A 25,148-nucleotide genomic window follows, 5' to 3' on the forward strand; every position below is an offset into this window, starting at 1 on the left:
AAAGCTTATACCCCATCAAGACATAATGCCTTTTGTTATGTTTTCTCTGGTGCCCGCTACGCACGCACACCACTTGTAAACTACTCGAGCATCTGTTCACACTAAATCCCGTATAAATGCCTGTTAACCAACCTGCGTATCAGCGGAGGCGAGTCCGCCCCAGTGTGCCTGGTGACGGAAGGCGCTGGCCGACCCCCTGAGCTTCCTGCTCGTTGTCAAACATGTCCCACTGCTCATGTTGCTTCTGCAGCAACTCTCAGCAAATTAACAAACGTTTTCAAGAGGAACTGAGATAGCTTTTTCTTAAGAAGATTCTACTTCTTACTTCTTAAGAAGCCTGTCTTCAGGGTGAATGAACAGTTTTAGATACAGGGACCCACTGTATTATGATGTCCACGTCTGCCCAGCTGCTGAAATTTTAAGACAGCGGTCGCTGGGTTTTTCAGCCGTCTCGCCGCCACCAGCCAGCCTGTGTATCACACGTCACTGTAGGCCTCAGTCCAGCAGATTCTCTTGACTGCCGTGTAACAGAGGCCACTTTCCTTCTGCACTTGGGCTGACGGTAAACAGCTGGGGGCTTGCCCTATGAAAAAACAAAGCCAAGCTTCCACAAACAATGGACTTTAAAATTCTTGTTCTAGACTGAGAGTTTTTGGGTTTTTTTTTTACTGTTCCTTTCACTAAATTCTTGTCCAAGATCTTCTCTCATGTTATTAAGTGGGTAGAATCCAGTGTGGTCAGATGCAGTGTGCCTTGCGGGTATAAAATTAATTTAGCACTGACATTTTAAATAGTGGAAGGCCTTTATATAATGATGTAAAAATTGTTCTGCTTTTGAAAACTAAAATCAAACAGGAAGCATGTGTGTCTGTAAAGAAGTCAGATACCTTGCTGCAATATTTCTTTGGCTGTCTGCCCCCACCCCCCAAAAGAATCTGTTCTTCTAACTCTGAAGAAATAAAGCAAAAAAATGTATTTGAGGAAGGGGAAGGGGGGTTTGATTGTTTTATCCTGGAGACTAAAAGCCAAATTGGCAAAGCAGCCCTTTAAATAAAAAAAGAAAAAGTCTAATCCAAACAGGAAAAATTGGGCGCAGTCCCCAAAGAGAATCTCTATAAAGTGTATTCAGTGAAAGCTTGACTTACTAGTTTCAATTTTGAAAGATAGAAGACCCTGCCCACCGCTGAGTGCAGTTTAATTACATAATTAACCCACCAGTCCTGTGTTCTCTGGTTTAGAGGCCTCGCAAAATGATTTTCCATAGTCCACACTACCCTCACCGTCCTTTATCCCATTTTTGTTAGCCATCCGAAGGTACATTCTTTTAATTCTCGTGCTTTTTTAAAAGGGCTCGGCTTGGCTCACCTCACCCGATAAACAGTTTTACAGTGGGAACAGCGTCTGGCCCTCTGATAGGGATCAGAAAATGGAGCTGTGATGCTCCCAAGGAGCTAGTTGTAGCCTGTGTGTTGTCTTTTTTTTTAAGAAAATACTCTGCTTAGCTAGAAGGGTTTCGCTTTCCTTGGTCCCCACTGGGCTGAGGGAGAAAGTCTGACAAAACCCAGAGACGGGGTGGGTCGTCGTCGGGGCGAGTCCAGGGGCGCGGTCGGCGGGGCGCCCGCCCGGGTCCAGCCCCGCGCGCCCCGCCGAGTGAGGGCGGCCCCGGCCTGGCCGCCCGCGCCCCGCGCCGCCTGCCGTCCGGCCCCGCGCGGGCCCGCAGGCCGCTGCCCAGTTTTTTTGCCGGTGAGATGACCCGGCAGCCGAGCAAACAGATGTGGAGAGATTGACCGCACACGAAGGCGCGGCGCGGAGGCTCTTTCTGCCCGGCCTGGAAGCCGCGGCGGGCCGCCCGGGGCCTGGGCCCTGCTGGGCACTCGCACAGATAATTCACAGATAAGAAATCTCCCTCCTTAACAGATAAGAAGCTAAGTAGCCTGTGCCGACTCTGGGAGATAAGACAGAGAAGATGCCTCCTCGGGGTTGGGAGAGTGTCCACGCTGGCCTGTTAACTTGGCGGATTTTCTAAATTCTTCCCCAACGGTTTGCTCCTTTTGTGCTTGCCTGTTGCCCCCAAGAGACTTCATTTTTCACTCTTCAAGAATCCGTGAGAGGGACTTCCCTAGTGGCCCGCTGCTTAAGACTCCACCTTCCACTGCAGGGGACACGGGCTCGATCCCTGGTCAGGGAGGGAAGATCCTCCACGCCTCAGGGCCAAAAAACGAACAGGTAAAGCAGAAGCAATATTGTAACAGATTCAGCAAAGACTTAAAAAGAAAACCACCCTGCCAACATCTGTCTACATTAAAAAAAAAAGAATCTATGAGACAGTCCCTGAGGAAAGACCTGCGAGTTAAGAGAGTGCAGTGTGGCGCGGTCTTCCTCAATATTGTCAAACCGAGGATAAAATTTAGAGGCACCAATAAATAGCCTAATAAATTATGCCCTTGAGCAGCTACATCACAGGTTTTGGGATTGGCTGCTTCTTTTCTAGAAACACAGTTGTCTCAGGGTGGCAGTCTTCCTGTCTCCTCTAGAACAAAAGAGAAAGGGTCTTACCCATTATCCCTCTTTAGTTTTCCTCACTTACATGAGCCAGCAGGATCTTATCCTCAGACCAGTGGCTTGCCCAAAGCAAATATTTTATTTATGTGTGCCTCCCCTGTTCCTAAAAACAGAAGAGAGATGATTTATGATGGTAAAAGCGCAAGAAGCAACATATGAGCAGTCCCTAATATCAATTTTTTAAAAGTAGCTCTACAGGGACTTCCCCAGTGATCCAGTGGTTAAAACTTCGCTTCCCAATGCAGGAGGTGCAGATTTGATCCCTGGTCAGGAAATTAAGATCCCACCTGCCTCTCAGTCAAGAAACCAAAACATAAAACAGAAAGCAATATAGTAACAAATCCAATAAGGACTTTTAAAAATGGTCCACATCAAAATAAATAGACTTAAGTAGCTATATTGGGAAGGAAAGAAAGGGAGGGGCATTCCTAGGGGCTATACTTCAAGAGTCTAGGCCAAGAGAATGACAGCGGTTGGTTCAAAACCCAGCCCTGAGTTCCCTAACAAGGAGAGCAAACAGGGAAAACGTGGTGTACACAGCGCACTCCTTTCTAGGACACGCGCACATCCCACTGAGGTGCCTGGCTCTGAGAACAAGGGTGATCTGTAATGCCGTGTTGCGAGAGGGGTAAGAAATAGTGCCTCAAACAGAACCGAATGCCAGGTGCACGCATCCACACAGCCGTGCCCTTTTCTAAGAGGGCCTTCGGTGGGAAGCAGGGCTTCAGTGCTGATTGAGGCTGTCTCAAGGCCGTGCTGCGTGCAGGGCAGGGAGGGGCGGGGGCGCTGGGTGTGTAGCCACGACCCTGATCTGCTCCAGTGTGGGGCCGGAGTGAGGAGCCCCGCCCGTGGCAAAGGGCATGAGGAGGGGGCTCGGCACACGCAAAGGCGGGATCGAGCCTCAGGAGTCCCCCTGGAAATTCTCGAACATCTACCCCCAAAACCAGAGTCTGCCTACTTTCTGCTTTGTACTCTCACCTACACCTCTGACTTTACAGGGGGCTGTCCCCCACTACCTCTCTCTGAAAAAAGAGTTAACTTCCAGCTCCAGTTAATAATTCCTAGGTGTGACAGTGTTTCAACCTACAAACTCCTTTGGAAGTCCTCTAGCCTGCCTGAATCGGTTTTTCCGGCCCCATGTGATTGTTCAGAGCCTCCCAGCTGTGAGAGGCATGAGATGTTCTAAACTGTGTAAATACAGATTCTTTTGAGCAGTTAAAAGATTGATTAGAAATTGTATTGGTGAAGGGTTTTTCAGTTTTGGGGCTAATGTTTGCTGCTAAGTCTCCATATCCCTTACCTACTGTGTCCCTGGCAGTGTATTGATTGATATAATTGGTGTATAGAAATGTAAGTAGTAGCTTTAATGTTTGTAACCTTGGACCCTTGAGTTAATTCTTTTCTTGATTTAGCCCACCACACCTTTGCCCTATAGGAATGCAACTTTATCTAATGCTTTTGGAGGCTGGCGCCTGACTTTAGAATAATCACCTTTAGAGAAAAATAAGTTTCTTAAAATGTTAACAGGCCTCCTGGCCAGAAGATGATGTAACTCACCTAAACTTTTGCACATAAGTTTGAAAGCCTGGCTTCGATAAGGATCAGGAACTGCTGTCCTTGCATGACTCTACCCCTTCCCCCATTATCCTCTATGCACAACTTAAGGTATAAAACTACTTTGGAAAATAAAGTACGCCCTTTTGTTCACCGAAATTTGGTCTCCCCATGTCGTTCTTTCTCTCATCTTCTGGCTGAATTTTCCTCTGAGGTGGGGAAGCTCGTCAAGCCTACTAATTTTGCCTGGGCTTCTAAGATCTGACCGGGGAGGCCTTAGTGTCTCCTCTCCTTCGGGAGAACGGGAGGACACCTGCGGCCTTCGTAGGTGACGTAAATTCCCTGCTTTGAAATTTTATTCAGCCTCTTTTCTCCACTGGATTTCTTCGCTGAGCTATCCTTATTTCACCACTCTTTATATCCTTATTTAATGTTTAATTAAGCAGTTGTTTCCTGATCCTCGCCAACGCCGTCCCCGCTTTGAATTCCCTGGATTCACCGGGGCTGGACCCCAGCACTCCAGAGTTTTCCTGGTCCTCAGAAGACACCGTGTGGGTGGAGGGTGCCTAGTGGCTTGCCTGGGTGGCCAGGAGCATGCCCAGGAGGTACCTCTATGCCCAGAGAAAGAAGTGAGTGAGCAGGTCCCCCCGCCCTCATATAACTGGAGAAGTGTCGGCCACCTCTGAGTGTCTCCTGGAAGTTATGTCAGTTAAAGGGATCTGAGTGTGTTCGCTTATCTTTTTAGACAGAGCTGCAGAAGGTAACTGCTTCAGACTGGGGCTAACCTGTCCAGCCCACCTGTCCTGCTTCAGACTCGGGCTAACCTGACCAGCCCAGCTGTCCTCCCATTGCTCTGATGGAGGCTGACAGCTCCCCGGGTTCTCATCCGTGAGCTTCCGGTCCTGTGGTTTGGGAGACAGAGCGAGGAACGGCAAGTGTTCTTGGCGGTTGAAGCAGAAAGGGAGGCCATACAGGGCGTTGTGTGTGTGTGTGTGTGTGTGTGTGCGCGCGCGCTCGGCCATGTCTGACTCTGCGACCCCGTGGACTGTAGCCCGCCAGGCGCCCCCATCCTTGGGATTCTCCAGGCAAGAAGACTGGAGTGGGCTGGCCGGCCAAATGGTAGAAACAGCCAGAGGAGGGGAGTCTTGACTGGCCCTTCAGGCATGATTCCCAGATCCTGCAGAACCAGCCACGGGGAAAGCCACCGTCCCGCAGTGCACGCCTCCCGCCGTGACCCAGGGACACTGCCAGCCCTGCAGCTGCCTCTCAGTACCCAAGGAGGGCACTTTAGAATGGACGCCGATGGCCACTTGAGGAAGACCCAGTGTCTCTGTTCCTATGTGTCCACTCGGACAGCTAAGGGGTCTCACCTCACCAACCTGACTGCATCTAATTGGCAGAGCTGAATTCACACCAAGAGCCCTTGCTGCAAGGGAATCTGGAAAATGAAGAATTTTAGCTTTCCAACCTCTTCAGCTAGAAAGCCAATGGAATATAGATGCTGAGCAGTCCAGAGTCTGCCGCACACAATTTTAGTGAATTGTTGAATTCTGATAATACAATACCACACACACTCATCTCACACACTAGTAAAGTGATGCTTAAAATTCTCCAAGCCAGGCTTCAGCAATATGTGAACCATGAACTCCCAGATGTTCAAGCTGGTTTTAGAAAAGGCAGAGGAACCCGAGATCAAATTGCCAACATCCACTGGATCATTGAAAAAGCAAGAGAGTTCCAGAAAAGCATCTATTTCTGCTTTATTGACTATGCCAAAGCCTTGGACTGTGTGGATCACAATAAACTGTGGAAAATTCTGAAAGAGATGGGAATACCAGACCACCTGACCTGCCTCTTGAGAAACCTGAATGCAGGTCAGGAAGCAACAGTTAGAACTGGACATGGAACAACAGACTGGTTCCATAGGAAAAGGAATACATCAAGGCTGTATATTGTCACCCTGCTTATTTAGCTTACATGCAGAGTACATCATGAGAAACACTCGGCTGGAAGAAGCACAAGCTGGAATTAAGATTGCCGGGAGAAATATCAATAACCTCAGATATGCAGATGACACCACCCTTATGGCAGAAAGTGAAGAGGAACTAAAGAGCCTCTCGATGACAGTGAAAGAGGAGAGTGAAAAAGTTGGCTTAAAGCTCAACATTCAGAAAACTAAGATCATGGCACCTGGTCCCATCACTTCATGGGAAATAGATGGGGAAACAGTGGAAACAGTAGCAGACTTTATTTTTTGGCCTTTTCTGCTTTTTTCTGGGTGGTCACCAGGAGCCCAGGATGCTGCAGGTCAGGCCCCAGGATGCGCATGGAATCCTGTCGTGGGGCTTGAGAACCACCTGTCCGCATTCCCAGAGAGAGAACTGGTTCGTGCAGCTTCGTACACAGAGGCTCTAATTAGGATCTTGCCTATTACCTTTAGTTAATAAGCACGACCAAGATGACTCAGCCACTTTGGTACATGAAGATTGTGATAAAAGTGAATATTCTTGGGGAGCTTAATCTCCAGAATTGCTTCAAGTTCAGGCTTTCTTCTCTCCACCCCCAAACTCTGCCGAGAGAAACAGATAGAATGGCACCCGCTGGTTTGGTGGGCCACGGTATATTCCAGATGCAAGGTAATGAAATAAAGAAAAAGAGATAAATGAACAGTTTTATGGGAAATGGAATCAATAAAACTAAATCCACTTTGGATTCATTAGCTAGTCTATTTGGGTTTTTGTATTTTGGCAAAATGGCTTTGATGGAGAAAATAGGCAGCCAGAGAATGGGAAGAAACGTAGAAATTAATTGTGTTCTGCAGTCCAGACTGTATAGTTCCTTTTGAGAGTAAAATAAAGCAAAACGAAATGAGCTCGATTTGCTGCTCAGCAGATGCCAAGATTTTACAATGTAGAAGGAACATTTTTCCTCTGAAACGTGCAGTCTGATCACCCTCACAGGACGGGGCTGACCTACGGCCTGTGTTTTTAACCCTTTCAGTCTCTCAGTGCTGAGGCTGCCCCATATGCCAGGGCCAAAAAGTAGCTAAACGAAATGTGGGGTTCAGATTCAAATTTTGATTGAAATAGCAAATGATGGCATTCAATTTGTCATTTGTTTGTGTAAATTGATGCAGCAGATAGCACTTAGGGATAAATATGGTGGACATCGATTTGCTAAGCAGTAAACCAAAGCTCTAGGGAGCCGAGCCTTTTATGTTAATAGGATATTTGAATGGCAACAGTAGACTAGGTGTGGAGGCAAACCACAGTCCTGGAGCCGTGACGTCCTGGCGCATAATTTGCAAAAGTCCTTGTGAAACACAGTAGTTTCTAGGCTGAGTAACAGCATGGAGCGTTCCAATAAATAATGTAAACTTGAAGAATTTACCACTGAACCATTCCCCCTTTTTCATCACAGTGGTGGGATGAACTCCATCAGTGCGTTTGTGTCAGTATATCATGCGGTGATTTATACTGAGATGCAAAGGAACGAGTCCCAATTAAATACCTTTGTTGTGATGTATTTAGACCCATTCCTTCAACTTCTTTTACTGAACCCAGAGGAAACAGTAGTAAAGTAGTATTTCTTCATAGTGACACGCCCATGAAAGCAGTAAGGCAATCATTCTTCTATTTAAACTCGAGTTTTGGACACCTCTGAATAGCACTTAAGTTTTTCTTTTCTGAATAGAGGAAGCATTTACAAATACATAGGGAACCATCGCTGATTCCCAAGGCTCTTGTATTCAAGAGAAGTATCTTGGTGGAAAAGTACACGTCTCAGGCCTCCAAGCGGGGCTCGGCTGTGAATGCTGTGGCTTGACATCGTCTCACCCTTTTGAAACCACTTGTAGCAGACTCCAGAATTTCTGGTCCCCTTTTTCAGCCAGCAAGAGATTATCTCTCTTTCCAATTTTTCAAGCATTGAGTGAGCATTTCAGATACTGTTGGAAAGAAGTTGGCTGTTTGTCAGGATTGAGTGGGTGCAGGTGAAGAGTGGAGAAGCAGACGCTCCTGAGGAAAGGACTATGGGAAAGGATGGCCACCTGACAGTGCTGGAGGAGGGCATCGGAACTGACGTGCGCGCTCACGGAGGTGCTGACCACCACCTGGTCCTGAGGGGTTTCTGTGAGCCCCTCACCCCGTGGTTCTCTGCCATCTCATTTGCCTCCCACTCTGTCTGGACCTGCCTTGGGCTTTTCATCTGCAGGTGACTTTACAGGGTCTCTTTGAGCTCAAAAATCCTATTACTCTCTGCTTAGAGCTGAGAGTAGTCTTGACTTTGTGAAAAACCAGGTAGGTTTTATTTCTCGGCGAAATGATCTGTGCTCTGCGATGATTTGGGCTACCTAAGCCAGAAATATTGCTAGGCGGGGCCAATTATCAGGCATAACAAAGTAACAGCAGATCAGAATTTCTGGAGTGAAGCGGAGTCTCTGCAACAACTCCACACAACACTAAAGTGGGAAAGCGACCCAGAATTGATCTTTTCAACTCTGTTATTACGTGGATAATTAGCCAGTAGACACACGTAATTACTGGCATATTAATTTGCACGGTTGCTTTGCCTTTTTCCCGTGGTCAAAAAGACAGCATAACGCTCTGGCTTGTCTGTGGCCCGTCTGTGTCTATTTAAAGAAATAAAATGTGTCTGGGTGGAAAACGGTAATTAGCAAATCCCAAACAGATCAACGTTCCGTGGGGGGATAAGGCAGGTCTCCCGACCCTAGAACCGTGCGGGGGTCTGACCGCCCATCTCTGGGCCCCCTGCCCCCGCCTTCTCTGTACTTCCCAGCATGTGGACAGCCCTGCCGCAGGAGGTCAATTTGGATACTGTGGTCACATTTTTTTAAAGAGAGAGCCGTAATTATGACCTCTAATTGTGTACAGTTATGCCTGCTGAGTTAAAGATAATAGCACCTCCTGCCTGGAAGTATAAGCTAATTGTCTACAGGGGTCAGGAGAGCGCTGACCCCTCTTTCGTGCCCCAGCCTCCACCAGGCCCGCACCATAAGACACACTAAATTGGCCCGCTGTGCTTTATCATGCTGGTTAAGTGTTGGGTTTAACCGCTGTTAAACGCTTGCTCTAGCGGAAGGGCAAATCTAACTTGTGTTCAAGAGGGAAATCAAGCTTCCCTGAGTCTAGACCTTAGCCCGTCTCCCACGATGGCCTTCTCAGAACCCACCGTCACCCAGAGCTCTGTGTCGTGGGCCCTGTTTCTGTTAATAAAGAGCATACATATTCCGCATCTGGCATGGTTGGGCTGGTGTATGTTTTGCCACCTTTTTTTCCCAACTTTTTATTAGAGAGCATTTCAATAGAATAATAATAGACCCCCTATTACCTTTCCCCCGGCGATCATCAGATCCTGGCCAGGTTGCTCCATCTGACTCTCCCATTTTTCACCGCCTTCCAGCCCCAAGTCATGGGAGTTCTGAAGCAAATCCCTGGGTATCGTGACTTCTGTGTATATCTCAACAAGGTAGAAACTTTTAAAGCACAACCTCAATATCAATAATACACCTTAAAATGTTTAATAATAATTTCTTTGATCTTAAAAGTTCTCAGCACGAGGAGAAAGTTGGTAACTGTGTAAGATGGTGGATTTAACTAGATTTATTGTGCTAAATTTATCTTTGTCATTTTACAATGCTGTGTGTCAGTTATCTCAGTGAAACCCAGGGAAAAGAAAACGCCCTAGTAATTCCGCCGTTTTACTTCCCCGATTGCTTACAGGGTTGCTATAAGTGCAGGTTGGCTGCACCATGCTGCGTGCAGGATCTTCCCCAACTAGGGATCAAACCTGTGCCCTTTTGCAGTGGAAATGTGGAGTGTTAACCACTGAACCACCAGGGAAGTCCATTTTTAACCATTTATTTTTCAAATCCAGAAACAAAGTTCATACCTTGTCAATGGCTACACTCCTTAAGTCTCTTTCAATCTGCAGATTCGCTTCCATGATTCTCTTTTTCTTGCTGCAGCCCGTGTAGTAGAGGTCGAGACTTCTGTCTCCCAGAGTCTGGATTCTGCTGATTTCATCTCGTGTTGTCTTTTGACTTGTTCCCCGGTCCCCTAAATCTTCTGTGAATTGGGGGTTCCATTGAGAGCTGGGTTTCTCAACCTTAGCCCTGGATGTTTGGGGTCAGATAATTCTTTGCTGTGAGGGGGTGTCCTGTGCATTGTATGATGTTTAGCAACATACCTGGGCACTACACACTAGATGTCAGAGCACGCACGCACCCACACACACGTACATACACGCACACACCCACACACATGTGCACACACACATGTACATACACCCACACGCACACACACACCAGTTAGAACCATCGAAACATCTCCCATTGCCAAGAGTCCCCAGGGGCCACCGTCACTCCACGGTTGGGGACCATCGCTCTGAAGGCTTGACGAGTTTGGGCTGAACGCAGGTTTCTAGTAAGGTGGCTCCTAAGTGGGATATGATCCCTTTGTCAGGTGTATAGTGTGCCTGATTGATTTCTTTCTTGTGATATTAGCAGGTATTGATTGCCAGTGCTTATGTGGTAACAAATAAAGAGAATAAAGGAATTCAGCAGGGGCTTGTAAAATCTTGCTGATGCACACTCTCATCTCCCCTTTTTCACATATGATCTTGATTCTCTCTCCACAGAGAAACATCTCCCCGTCAGCTCCTTAGTTAATGCAGACATACTCCGTCCAGAAAACGGAGAGAGAGTGCTTGATTCTTTATCATTTCTCAAAGAATGAGTCAGAACCCCCTGTTGAGTTTCAGTTTTTTTAAAATATTATTATGAATGATTGGGTTTAAGCGTGTTTGATGTGTTTCAATTGAATGCAGTTACTACCTCCGAGGGAGCTCAGACTGCCCCACCTTTGGCTAATAGGAGGGCCTTCAGCCAGTCCTTTGTGAGTCCTGACATGCAGCCAGTGGACTTTGGTCGTGTTTTCCGACATGACAAGTTACTCTGGGCTCCTTGTGTGTATTTCCTGTGCCAGACCAGGAGTCCATCTCTCCAGGAAACCCTGGTTTCATTTCCTGGGAAGTGGGAGTGATGACTGTCTGTCGGCACCAGCAGTTTTAACCGTGTAGTTCTTCTATTTGTTATGGATCTAAGGCTTTCTCCTAAGTTCTCAGCACCTCGATAATCTTTATAGCTTCTTCAGATGTGTTTACAAACTGCTCAGAAGCCCCTCTGAGACTGATAATGTCTCTTCCGCCTTTGAAATCGGTGTTACAGGCAAGATCACAGTCTATGGAAGTGTCCAGCCCAAGGAGGCCTTTGTGGTTGACTCACGCGCGAGGTGCTAGAGGGAGCAGAGCCTAGAGACTGACCACTTACCTAGGAATGATGTGACACCCTTCAGGGTCCGCCTCTTGAGGACCAGGGCCGCGTGACTGGGAGCTGTGGATCGGGTGCTAACCTAGGACAGTCATGGCCTTTGCAGCTGGCAGCCCTGCCTGGCAGCTCGACACACACGACCAGGTTCTCCCTGCTTCCTCTGCGGCTTCTCAGACACCTGCGTACTGGCTTGCTGTCAGGAGCTGTGGGCCTGGGTGCGTCTTCCACTCTTGAAGCAAGCATCCTTTCCAAGAATTCCGTGGCAAAAGGAATTCCTTCTTTTTCCCTAAATGCAAGTAAGTGTAAGAAGTGAGACACTGTGCCAGGAAGTGAATGCTCACTAACTTTGGGCAGACCCCCTTTGCCTGTCTTTGCTAAGACGCTGCGTATGTACCAGAAACGAGCAGAAGACAGCTGACACGTGGCAGGAGACAGTAAGGAGAGCCCTAGGCGTCTGGGGAGGGAGAGGTCGCTTCCCCTCCCAGGGAAGGCAGGTGGCAGTTTCAGAGGCGTCCTCGAGTGGCGGAGCCCTGCCTGGCCGCTCCATGTGCCGCCTGCTCCACGAGTTCAGACACAGCCGGGCGGCCTCTGGCAGGAGACGCGGGTCAGTGGTCACAGGAGCACTGCTTAGCGGGGGGCCCTGCTTTCCATGTGTGTCCTCCGTTCCATCAGTCGACACACGCAGCACCGCAGGCCACTTGTGTCGTAACTTTCGGGGACCACGGTGCGTTTTGTTTGTTTTTGACGTTTTGTTTTGTTGACGTAATCAGCCAGATTCAGGAAATATTGTACTGAATGTGTTGGCTATGAAGAACTTTTTTAAATAAAAAGAGAGAAAAAAACCCCTTTTTTAAACAGCTTATTTGTCCTAGAGAGAACCAGTCTTCAGACTTTCCTGGTCATCCACTGGTTAGGACGCAGTGCGTTCACCGCCAGGGTTCAGTTCTTGGTTGGGGAGCTGGGATCCCGCAAGTCACATGGCGTGGCTGGAACAAAAAAGAAACAGTAAGACATAAAGAGTCAGAGAGGGAGAGAAGGAACAGTTAGGCTTCCCAGCCTTTTCTCTCCATCACAAGTCAAGCCAAAGCCCAGATTTCTAGAATGCATGTTCTGTCCTCACCTCTTTCCTCCATGCCCCGCCCCCATCACACACGCACACGCTCTCTGGGGCTGTCACCATCTGTGGGGACGGGAGGCTGGTGGCCGTAGGGCCCCCTTGTGCCTGCCTGGCCTTCCAGGCAGGACTGAGTGTCTGTCAGCAGGCACCTTGGTGGCCGGAGCGCACAGAAGCGGGGCTCGGGGGACAGCTGCCATGCTGACCCGGGGCCCAGGTGGGGCTCCTGCTCCCGGGTGAAGAGGGGCCAACAGCCTTGCTGGAAGCATCCCAAAAGGGGAGAGAAAGCCCCGGGTGCTGCATAGCGGCCGTGGCCCCAGCAGACGCTTTCTGCTCTCCTTGCCAGCGTCCGTGTTTGGTTTTGCTCGTTTCACACTCGCTCTAGCTTTTCTCCCTTTTGAAAGATGGGAAGTGCCCTCTGCGGAGAGAGAAGGACCTCAGTTAATGTCGAGGGGGTGCCCACCCCTTGCTGTCCAGGCGGCTGGCAGGGTGGTCTCCAGATGGACCCCACCCACTCCGCCCTCAGCTTCCATCCACTTTATCTTCAGGGTCTGCCTGGGTCTGTTCGTGAGACAGTCTAGAGATCATCACCTCTTGGTTTTTCCAAAAACAAATTACGCCCCAGACACAACGCTGAAAACCTTGCTCTGGCTTAGCAAGAACGAACACAGGAGATCTGCAGAAGGAAGTCAGCTCCGGCCTGGACTCCCCTCCTTTACAAGCCTGCTTCCCTGCTCCACTCTGCCCTCAGCACTTGGCCGCCTTCGTCCCACGGTGTACCGGCTTTGTGTTTTTATGGACCGGTTCTTTGACTCTTGTATGCCATGTGGTTGGCAAGTAAGGAGCTCAATTCTTTTTTTTTTTTTTTTCAAGCATATCCAAAATAAGAGAGATCCTTCCACGTAGCCTCAAGACAGAATACTTGTTCCAGGGATGCAGACGTTCCCCAAAATTGTTCTGGAAAACTTCTGGGGTTATTTTTTGTTTTTTTTTTCTGGTTTTGGGGGTTTTTTGTTTTGTTTTTTCTGTTTTTTGTTTTTTTTGTCTTTACAACCAGTTTCCCATCTGCCCACCAGAAGGTCAGCTCACTGCTTCGTAGTTTCACTAATCATTCCTACCCTGCCCATCCACAGGCCTTAAGGTGCAGGGATCTTCCACCCTTAGGGTCGATCGCCTTCTCAGCTGGTCGGTATCTCCTTTAGGACTTCTCTCCCAGTAGCATAGCGTTAAGTGTAAATCTTCTCGGGTGGAAAACTTAACTCTTTTTATTTCTGTGATACTTGTATTTGCGGTCTTAATCTTGAATCTACATTTCCATGTATTTCCGTATTTAATTGTGTCTAAATTGAATTACTTCTTAACACCCTCATGAGATTTTCTGTTCTCAACAATGGATGGATGGGGCCAGTGTCTCTTTGTATGCAATTGAGAAAGCATGAGGCAGCGAAAATGGAATTCTGGTCTCCTCATTGTATCCACCTTCTTTGCAAGCCATAGAAAGTGTAGGACATCTCAGGAGCCACCTTCGAGACAGACGTTCGCTAAAGTTCACCTGCAGGATGAAGGAAACAAGTGCTTTATTGGTGCTTTGTTTTGCTGTTTCAATCAGTATGTTTCGTAGTGTAAGTTGTTTCTGAATAAACATGTTTCAGAGAACTACACACACACACACACACACACACACCAAGCAACAGATGTGCTTTTATCTTTTTTCCCCCTAATGTATTTGGGGGTGAGGATTAGACCAGGAAGCATGAAAGGCTGAGCATTAAAACCACGGCCCAGACAGAGTTCAGTGGCCAGTAATCCTGTTGCGAGAATCCGCAGCCTGGGGAATCGCGGAGGCGATGGGTCAGCGGCAGTCAGCACCGTTTCTGATGAAGAGGGCATCCCAGTCCCCCAGGAGTGACATCGGGGCTCTGGTGCGGCGTGTGCAGACTGAACGGGAACGAGGGCCTCCGCGACTCCAGCGGGAAGTGCGCTTCTCCCTGCGTTGGTCCCTCTGTGTCTAAGACTCGGGTCTCCGATGGAGAAAGAGCTGGGCTTTCCCAGGACCCACTGACCCGTGGAGGCACAATGGTGTCAGCCCGCCGTCGCAGTCGTGTGTGTGAGTGTAGGGAAGAGAGCCTGTTCGTTTCCTTCCGCTGTTTATTAAGGTACCCCAAGCAGATGATTCCCTGGCGGTCCAGTGGTTCAGACACCACACTTCTACTGCAGAGGTGCACAGGCTTGTCCCTGGTCGGGAATTAAGCTCCCCCATGTGGGCAGCACAGCCGAATAATACATAAACAACAACAACAAAAATCACTCTTTAAAAACGTACCCCAAGCAGATGGTAAGTAACTAGGTTTTGTTGCTGTTGTTGTTTAATCGCCAAGTCCTGTTCGACTGTTTTGCGACCCCATGGACTGCACCACACCAGGCCTCCCTTATCCTTCACCATACCCTGGTTTACTCAGATTCATGCCCATTGAGTCGCTGATGCCATTCAACCATCTCATCCTCTGCCGCCCTCTTCTCCTTTTGCCCTCAGTCTTTCCCAGCATCAGGGTCTTTCCCAGTGAGTTGTCTCTTTGCATCAGGAGGCCAAAGTATTGGAGCTTCAGCTTCAGTCCTTCCGATGAATATTCAGGTTTTAGTAGTATGTTTGTGACTCTTCATCTGAGAAAGGGTGACCACAGAGCGCTAACATATTTGCTTTCTTGGAGCTGAGAGCAGGCAGAAGTCCTTCCTTCTCTGGCCTACTCCTGGTCAGGATAGGCCTCTCCCCAGCATGTGCTCAGTCAGTCAGTCATGTCCGACTCTGCGATCCCATGGACTGTAGCCTCCGAGGCTCCTCTGTCCATGGGATTCTCCAGGCAAGAATACTGGAGGGGGTTGCCATTTCCTTCTCCAGGGGATCTTCCAGACTCAGAGATTGAGCCCTGGTCTCCTGCATCGCAGGCAGACTCTTTACCAGCTGAGCTAGAGGGAAGTCCATTCATAAGAGATTTGTTGTTATTGTTTAATCACTCAGTCGTGTCCGACTCTCTGCAACCCCATAGACTGAAGCCTGCCAGGCTCCTCAGTCCATGGGATTCCCCAGGCAAGAATCCTGGAGTGGGTTGCCACGCACTCCTCCAGGGGGTCTTCCCCACCCAGGGATCTAACCCAGGTCTCCTGCATTGGCAGGTGCATTCTTTACCTCTGATGTTCATTTGGAAACCCGTTGTACTAAAGCAAGGGAGCTCGTTGACATGCCCTTGAACTCAGGTCCCTGGGGTGCAGACACAGAGGGTCGGGGTGGGGGCTGCACGTGCCCCTCTGGGCCCCTCGCCCCCCACACTCACCCAGCCGCCCATCACTACTGACTACAGGCTTGTTTCCAGCCTCATGGGGGATCCCTCTCTGGGGATGGTGTAGCCCATGGGCTGTAACAGGCAAATTATTTTGTTTTTCATTTACTTCCCTCATCCCACCCACATCCCCTGACTGCAGACAGGTTCTTGGAATACTTGTCTCGAAGTAAACGAAGGGAGATGCTGAGCATCGCTCCCAGGCGTAGAGCGTGACCTTTGCCCACTGTGCAGTTAACCTGAGGGTAGAGCTCAGTGTCTAGAATGGCAGCTGCCCCTCGTCCTCGTCCGTGCTTGAGGGCAGCTCTCTGCTGAGGTGGCTGATTCCAGCATGGGAAACGCTTTCTTCAGTTCAGCTGAATGATCATCTAAGGCCCGAGAACACAAGGATGGTGGTTTGTTGCACGGGATGGCGTGCGCGATGCAGTACATAGAAAGCACGGGCTGAGGTTTAGTTCTGACTTGTCCTCACTGGTGGCCGTCGTCACCTACCAGGCCTGGGGAAATCGATGGCTCCCTGGCCCCTTCTGAAGTTCTGGTGAGTCGGCGTAATTTATACAGACGTGTGCCCGGCATTCAGAGTTTGTCCTTCTTCCAGTTCTCAGGGAGGAAGACAGTTGAGAGCCAGGCGGGCGGTTGCTCTGTGCCTTGGGGCACTGATGCCAGCGTTCCGTGTGGCACTAAGTCTCACGCACCTGCCGGTGTCACTCCGAGATGGGCTCTTTGCTTCTGGAAAAGTGGCTTTGCACGTCCACCCAGTTGAAGACGGAGCTAGTTGGAGACGCTGTGCAAATGGAAGTCTTCAGCTGTCGGTGGGGACAAGCAATGTGGTGCCTGGTGGGGGCCAGGCTCCCAGGAGAACTGCCCAGGATGGGGAGGGGTTGGTGCAGGAGCTGCCAGGAATCCTGTGGCCTTTGCTAGAGGAGGAAGTGGCTTCTGGTGGAGCCTGGGCAGGAGCTGACCTTCCAGTCGGTGGGGAGAAGTGATAGCTGGAGAGGGGAAAAAACCGCACCAGGTAGGTGCCCTGGAGCCCCCTAACCACCTAGATGGATGCCCGGAGGGTTAGCCTCTCAGATGTGTGAGGGTGAGTATCACCCAGGAATGCTAACAGCCCTGCCCCAGGTATGCGTCCAGGCCCACGGTGCCCCCGGCGTCCCAGCGGGCCTTGAGCCCCCACATCGGGGACCCCCAGCCTGAGCCTGTCTCCAGCCTTTGGACTTGGTGCGCCCTTCCTCCGAGACGTGTGTGTAGCCAGGTCGTCTGGTTCCGGGGCTCTCGTGGGAGCCCCCGTTCCCATTTCTGCCCCTGGAAGCCATCCCCACTCAGAGCTGGCTTCCCGGTTTCCGCTGGGTGGTGGGCTTTTGCTCTGGAGGAAGGCAAGACCAAACAGGAGGTTTCCAAAGTAAGGAAGTCTGGAGTCTGGAAGGCTTCGGCCTGTGCACCGCCCCCCGTCCCCCACCCCGCTGCCAGCATCAGCAGCCCCTCCCACAAACCGCCCATGCCCCTCTACTCACGGCCAGCAGGCCCAGCGGCCCCAGGGCGGCACGGGTCAGAGCCTGCTCGCTAGCTGCCCCCGCAGGCCTTGCAGCAGATGCCCCTTGGGTAGGTTCTCCGTGGAGCACGTTTCTGGCAGCCGTGAGCTGGAAAGCGGAAGTCGGGGAGCGTCGTGGGCGGAGCCAGGCGCTCGGTGCAATGCGGTTTAAAACCAGAGTATCGCAGGTCTGCGGCCCCCCAGCAGCCTAGGAAAAGGAACCCGCTCAGATCCAGCAAAACTGAAGTCACTTGTTCATCAGCTACAGCCGCCGGAGTCAACACCGAGCCTCCTCAAGCCTCGCCTCGTGCTCTCCATCACAGTCACAGAGAAACAGCCTCCTCGGGACCTCCCTGGCGGTCCAGTGGCTGAGAGTCTGTGCTGCCGGTGCGGAAGGCGTGCGTTCAGTCCCCCGTCAGGGAGCTAAAATCCCACAAAATTGACAAATGATAAAAAAATGTTTATTTAATTAAAACGATGAGCTGGGGGCCCTCCCTGGCGGTCCAGTGGTTAACGCTCTGCATCTGCACTGCCGCGGGCAGGGCTCGCATCTCTGATGGGGGGCTAAGATCCCACAGGCTGTGTGGTGCAGTCTCCTCCCCGTACCCAGAAGAAACCATTTCCACAGTTTGGTAATATAAACCACAGTCTTTTTTTTTTTTTTTTTTTAATCCAAGCAGCTGAACAGTTGGTTCTGGAAACCTCATTACCTCCTATTTCACTGTAGGGTAATATAATCGTGTCTATACCTTCAGGAGAAAGAGAGTTCGAAAATATCTTTAAAATGTGTGACCATTTTTCAGTCTCAGCGCAGAGAGGAGGCAATGTGATAAGACAGCTGTATTAAAGATGAAAATTGAAATGGGCCGCTGGGAACCGGGCCAGCAGAGAAGTAACATTTGTTACTGAAGCCTGAGAAGCGAGTTTTTTTTTTAAATGTGGGATTAGAGATCGGCTTGGTTTTGAAGATGGGCATTAAGCGTCCATGATGGCATACTTGGTGTCTGACTGAGCCAACCTAGTGGTAAATGATACGGCCTCCAGTCAGGATGCTGAGCTCAGTACCCCCATGGTCCCCTCCAAGAACAGAGGGTGCTGTTCTCTTCTCCTGTCATGCTGCCTCAGCCTCATTCCCCAGACACATCAGAAGGTTGGCTTCTGCCAAGTGGATCTTCATTCCTAAAAAGAGTTCCTGGCCAAAAAAAACATCTTCCTCTTTACTTAGGCTGGTAAGCCAGGTTGAGCAGGGCGGGGGCGGCAGAGAGACTTCTGTGCTAAGTCGCTTCCGTCGTTTCTGACTCCGTGACCCCAGGGACTGTAGCCCACCAGGCTCCTGTGTCCGTGGGATTCTCCCGGCAGGAATACCGGGGTGGGTTGCCATGCCCTCCTCTAGGGGGTCTTCCCACCCAGGGGTCCAACCCTCGACTCCTCTGTCTCCTGCATTGGCAGGCGGGCTCTGGGAAGCCTCCCCAAAGTGTGCTCGTGAGAACGAGCGTGTTACCGAGGGGGCCGCAAGCCCCTCAGAGAGGCTGGGACGCAAAGGCTGTGATGGGCTGGGGAGGGAGAGACGGGAGCCTCGCTGCTCCGCAGGGCGGAGCTGGGGGACTGTGCCCAGGCCTCTGAATCCATGGGGAGAAGCCATGTGTGGGCCAGGTTTCTGGCTACAAGGGCTTTGTGTCTGCCTGCCCAGAGTCTTCAGTCCGAAGGAGAGGCCGTGTCGCCGCTAGCCCTGTGGTCTGTTTTTCTTCCTGAAAAAGTCATCCCATAAAAACTTCAGCTGATGGACACTAATATGAAAGTGTGCCAAGATCTGTCATTAACTGAAAAATAAGGGGGAAGAGTTCTTTCCAGAAAAGTATTTTCCATAGGAACCAATTTTTTAAAACCAGGTATGTGTGCATGAGTGTCTGCGCTGGTATTTCAGTAAATGCCTATGTTTGTACAGACAGTTTCTGGACAGGTGGGCGAGAAGCTGTAACTCTGGAACTGGGTCTGCGGGGAAGGAGGGCATTTACTCTTCGCGTCATATCCACTGAGTGTTTTGTTTCTGTTTTTTTCCACAATGGGTGTGCATTGCTTTCTTGATTTTTTTTTTTTTTTAAGGGAAAAAACTTTAACATTCTAATAATACTGGGCTTCCCTCGTGGCTCAGCTGGTAAAGAATCCCCTCGCAATGTGGGAGACCTGGGTTCGATCCCTGGGTTGGGTTCGATCTCCAGGTTGTCCCCTGGAGAAAGGACAGGCTACCCACTCCAGTGTTCTGGCCAGGAGAATTCCATGGACTGTATAGTCCATGGGGTCGCAAGGAGTCGGACAAGACTGAGAGACTGTCACTTTCAGCATCTCTGTAGAGAGGAGAGATGGGAGATTGTCTTCTCTGAAGGCTGGAACACACACAAGAGGTCAGGCTGTGACAAGCATAAAGGCGTGTCGTGTGTATAGCAGAAGGTCCGAGAGACTTTCTGACGGACAAGCCTGGCTGCCTAACGCTTTCGGGTTGCCTGGGGTTCTCCCAGCACACGTGGAGCCAGAGAGGGCCCTTCTTGTACTGACCCGTATGGTTCTGGAGGTCTGTGCTTCATCAGCCTGCCAGATAAAGAAAGAGGTCTGGTTGATCCCTTCCATTTTCATTTATTTGGATCTGAGTATTGAACCCAGATAAAGTTTATACTTGATATACTAACAGATTTTAAAAAGATGCCCCTCAGGAGACAGTTCTGTGCAACTTTGGGGGTAGACAAAGATTTTTTAGTTGGGATACAAAAATCATTGAGAAAAATTTATCAAAGAAAGTGATAAATTGGACTTTACAAAAATTTCAAACTTTTACTTATTAAAAAACACTGTTAAGAAACTGAGTAGACAGGCCATGGATTGAGAAAAATGTATCTCACAAAGGACTTCCATCTAGAATGCTGAAAGAAAGCTTAAAACTCTATAGTAAGAAATTTAGCAACCCAGTTATAAAACAGGCACAAACGTGAACCGGCTTTCCGCAAAAGAAGATATGCCCATGGCTGTTAACACATGAGAAGCTGTCAGCATTGTTTGTCAGTAGGGAAATGCAAGTTAAAACCACCAGGATATACCATCACATTTCTAGAATGGCTCAAGTTTTATTGACAGTTTCAAGTGTTGACACAAATGTGGAGCCACTGGAACTCATACATGGTGTAGCCTCTTTGGAAAAGAGAATCATGTTCCTGTAAAGTTGAGCATACACTTATCAGCAGTTACCCAAGAGAATGAAAGCGTATCTTCTCAAAAGACTGGTTCAGAAATTCACAGTAGCTTTTTTTTTTTGGAAGATCCCAAACTGGAATCAACCCAGATGTCCATCTACAGGTGGGTGGATAAACACACCTTAGTGTATCTATACAGTGGAGAACTAGTGGAGAAGAACAGTGATAGGAATGAACTACTGACCCTGCTTCACAGATGAGTAACAGAAAGCAAATCGGTAGTTGCCCAGAGCAGCGGGGCAAAAGGAGACTTTGGAGTGAAGGAAATGTGTATCTTAGCTCTACTCCTTACCTCGATTATGATGGTGGTAGCACTCGACGTGAGAGCTGGACCATAAAGAAGGCTGAGCACCGAAGAGTTGATGCTTTCGAACTGTGGTGTTGGAGAAGGCTCTTGAGAGTCCCTGGACTGCAAGGAGATCCAACCAGTCCATCCTAAAGGAGATCAGTCCTGGGTGTTCATTGGAAGGACTGATGCTGAAGCTGAAACTCCAGTACTTTGACCACCTGATGCGAAGAGCTGACTCATTGGAAAAGACCCTGATGCTGGGAAAGATTGAAGGCAGGAGGAGAAGGGGACGACAGAGGATGAGATGGTTGGGTGGCATCACTAACTCAATGGACATGAGTTTGAGCAAACTCTGGGAGATGGTGAAGGACAGGGAAGCCTGGAGTGCTGCAGTTAATGGGGTTGCAAAGAGTCAGACCTGACTTAGCAACTGAACAACAAGCAGTGGTATGAAATCTGTCATGCTCATCAAACTGTCCCCCCAGGATGAGTCTCGCTGTATCCGCTGGGGCAGGGCTGGCGCCTTCGTGCCAGGGAGCACACACCTGCACAAACAAGCTTCCTCATCGTTTTCTCACACTGTTTGCAGTTCCCATGTTTGCTGATTCGCCTGCCAAGAGGTCGTGATGGAGGTGCTCCAGGTCTGCTCTCCATTCCACTCTGCTGCCTCTTCAGGCTTAGGCTCCCAGGGACTCTGACCCGTGCAGAATGGAGAGTGGGGCTCAGGAGCTGATGATGAATGAAATAGTGAGAAGGCTGGGTGTTACACTTACCCCCAAGTGCCTGGACCAGCAGGAATGCCAAGATAGCAACGGACTTTTTATCTCTGGGGTCCTTGGGCATGGCGAGTCTGGGCAGAAGACAGGATTGGAGGGCTTGTCGTAAAGTGTCTTATTTTTACGTAGCTTGTGTGTTTATTTGCCTAGATGGGGGCGGATGCCGTATGGGTCTGAAGCTCCCCCGCCGTGCTGTCCTTGGGGCTGCCCCGCTGAGCCTGTGATGCGGATACTCTCTCCGGTTAAGGTTCTCTTTCTTCCCTTTGCATTTCCTTCATTACATCTTTCCATCTGGGGTCCCTTACACCTTCCTCCTGAGGTCAGATGTGTTTTTGAAGAGTATGGAACTACTTTCTTTCATTTTCTGACAGAACGAGCAGGAGAAGCCTCAAGACTTCTTACCTGTGTTTCATCTTGTTCTGTCCCCATCGGACCTCCTGGTCACTCAGGAAAACTCCAAGTGGGAGTGGCCGGGGGAGATGGGGCCCCTCCGGGCAGGTGAGCCTTGGGTTTCCTGCAACACTTGCATTCTCGATCACGGCAAAGAACTTTTGCTTGGTGAGGGGAAACATGCATATTTCCCCAGTCCTGAGAAAGGAAAGGCCTTTTCCAAAAAGAGGAAGGCTCCGCCCCCGCCGTGACCTCCCGGGAGCTGCCTGCCGCCGTGGCTTGTGGAATCCCAGCAGTACCTCGACACTGTGAGCCCTTTGTCTCGGTGGGGAGTTGAGAGGGCAGGCGCTGCAGCAACCCTGGCAGCAATGAGTGTAGCTTTAAGTTTTTTGATTCGTCGTTCAACTGATATATGCATTAATATTTTAAGATCAAGGAGAGTCGATGACTGTTTGAGGAATTTCACCCCAGGAGTTGTCAAATAAATTAATTTACCTGTTTCTCATAAAATGTACTTATCAAAATAAACTTGCATTCCATTACGGAGTGTAAGGAATGGGCCTCCTGCAGGTAAAATAGAAAAGGCTGTGGAGTCTAGTTCGTCTACCTCTGTTTTGTTTCTTTCCTTTTTTTTCCTTTTTTGAGACATTGTCTTTTGGAACCAGCATCATCCATATTATTAATCGCCTGTGGGGCTTTATACTGCATCACATTACTTCCCTGGAATTAAACTGCTTCTATAAAGTTATGAAAAATGTACTTTTTTTAAAAAAACAGTTAAAAAGTCATTTTTTAGCATAAAAACCCCAAATAAAGTGCCATGGAGCCATCAGCAGTAAATTGAATTTTGGGGTATATAATTTGTATGAGAACTGACACGTGAGGGGCCCCTGCCGTCGTCTGTCGCCGTGCGGGGGACACGGAGGTGGCAGTCCCCAGGGACAGGCTGTGGCCGTCGACTCCCTGTACGTGCATGGGGCTTGGCGGCGCCTGTCGCGTGGCCTCCCCGCCGAGCCGCTGAGCTTCACCCCGCACAGCTGGGACGCCGCGCAGGGGCAGCTGCTCCTTTCAGCCCATTCTTGGGGGTTGTTTACCGTTGCCATGGTGACTTTCATTTCCATAGCAGCAGCGCTGCTGTTTCTCAGAGGAGAATGAATTTAGTTATAAAAGGATAATATTTTTCTGTCTATATATAAGCAGCCATCTGTCAACCGGTGGATCAGAAAGGATTCAGAAACCTCTTAAGACGGATAGCAATGAAGTGATGAGTGGGGTGTTTTTTTTGGTCTCATATTAAAAGCAATAATAGATGTGGAAACAACTGTTGTATGTTCAACATCAGAACCGTGATTTTTTTCTCTTTATGGATTTGAAGTGTGTGTGTGTGTGTTTAATGCCTCCACCACCTCCACCACTGCTGTGAGAGCCTCATAAAACACGGTTTACGTTCTGCTGACGAAAGGAAAGAACCGAATGTCCCGTTTGTGTCCCCCTAGATGTAGGCGTGACTGGTGCTTTCTCTTCTGATGCCGTGAGCGTCCCCGCCTTGTTAGAGGTTCCCGAGGCTGGACTTCGTGTCGTCATCCCCACTCCCCTGCCCCTCCACCCCAGGGGGAAGGGCTGAGCGGGTGCTGAGATCAGCAGCTTCTCAGGAGCACACGGCGCAAACGATAAAATGAGCGTCGTGCAGAGGAACCCGCGCTGCGTCCGGAAACCTCGCTAACGTGCCCCTTAAATCTCCTTCTTAGAGCAGCGTTCTTCTTTGCACATCCAAACGGGAAGAAAGTCACCTTTGGGAATGCTCCTCTAGTTTCTGCGTTCTTTATGTGTTTCTTTGTTTTTGACGGTGTTGGGTGTTAGGTGCAGCCCGCGGGATCCCTCGTTGCTGTGTGCGGGTCCTTCATTGTGGCGAGAGGACTTCTTTCCATTGTAACAAGTGGGCACTCAGCCTCACTTGCCCCACGGCATGTGGAATCTTAGTTCCCCAACCAGGAAATCGAACCTTCATTCTCCTGCATTGGAAGGTGGATCCTCAACCACTGGGCCAACCGTGGAAGACCCAAGTTCCTGAATTTTTGTTTTTTTTTTCTCTGTTGCATTCATGAACTGTAACTTGCAGGGGGAAGAACACACGCACACACCAGCCCCGTTGTAAATAATGTTGTTTATTGGTTGATTTTTCCAGATCCTGACATTGACGCTGCCACTGCCATGATGCTTTTGAATACTCCCCCTGAGATACACGCAGGTTGTGAGTAGATGCTTCTCTAGCCTACAGCACCGCAGCTTGTGAACCTAACCTTCTCCTCTACATACCAGGCCGTAGGAAGAACATGCCCAAGCAGGACCCCCCCCCCTCAACTTAGAGAATCACTTTGAATTACCACAGTGCGTGATTCCACATGTGCGTAGAGAGACGCAGCCACGCACGTGTGTGAATGAATGCATAGGTGTGTTTCCAAGATGACAGAATGTTAAGATAATTTCAGGGCTTGAGACTCGGGGGCAGGGAAGGGGACCAGGAATGAGTCCCAGAGAACAGACCCTTTCTCCTTCAGGAGCTGTTCCTGGGAGTCTGTCGTTTCTGCTAGAAGAGGCTGCAGGGGCCCCGTTCACAGTCGGGACTCAGCAGGACATTCCTCTCCCCTCGGGGACCTCATGAATAACAGGCTCCCGTCTTAGGACGAGGAGAGGAAAACCTAGCAAGGTGGGTATGCAGGAGCTTGGAACAGCCTCAAAAGGGCAACACCGGGGTGCCCCTGCCCCATGTCATCCTGTGCACGAGGTCACACAGACAGAAGGCCTGGACTGCTTTCGCCAAGCAGGGCTCCTGTCAGCCCTCCAGCAAGGCCAAGCCCAAGACATCTCTTTGCTTCCTCCCTCGAACTGCTCTTCCATGCACCATCCGATATCTTCTCCCCACCTCTGGAGCTAGCGTGTTTTTAGAATGGTCTCCTCCCCCAGTGATGACCAATGACCCAAACGCAGATGTCTGTCCCCTGTCCTC

The 25,148-nt window shown here is 49.7% G+C and overlaps 1 protein-coding gene across 8 annotated transcripts in view; it reads left to right on the plus strand.

Moving 5' to 3' along the window:
• The window catches only part of FOXN3 (forkhead box N3), a 437,882-nt gene that overhangs the window by 377,087 nt on the left and 35,647 nt on the right, over positions 1-25,148 (plus strand). For 7 of the 8 annotated variants that reach the window (XM_006061481.4, XM_006061480.4, XM_006061479.4 and 4 more), the window contains one exon: positions 24,327-24,392. The exons of the other annotated variant lie outside the window; for it this stretch is intronic. In XM_006061481.4, the coding sequence (XP_006061543.1) occupies positions 24,327-24,392 (66 nt within the window). The remainder of the gene's footprint in view (positions 1-24,326; positions 24,393-25,148) is intronic. 8 annotated transcript variants of the gene reach the window in all.

The sequence above is a fragment of the Bubalus bubalis genome, chromosome 11, assembly GCF_019923935.1.
Source record: "Bubalus bubalis isolate 160015118507 breed Murrah chromosome 11, NDDB_SH_1, whole genome shotgun sequence".
Classification (NCBI taxonomy): Eukaryota; Metazoa; Chordata; class Mammalia; order Artiodactyla; family Bovidae; genus Bubalus; species Bubalus bubalis.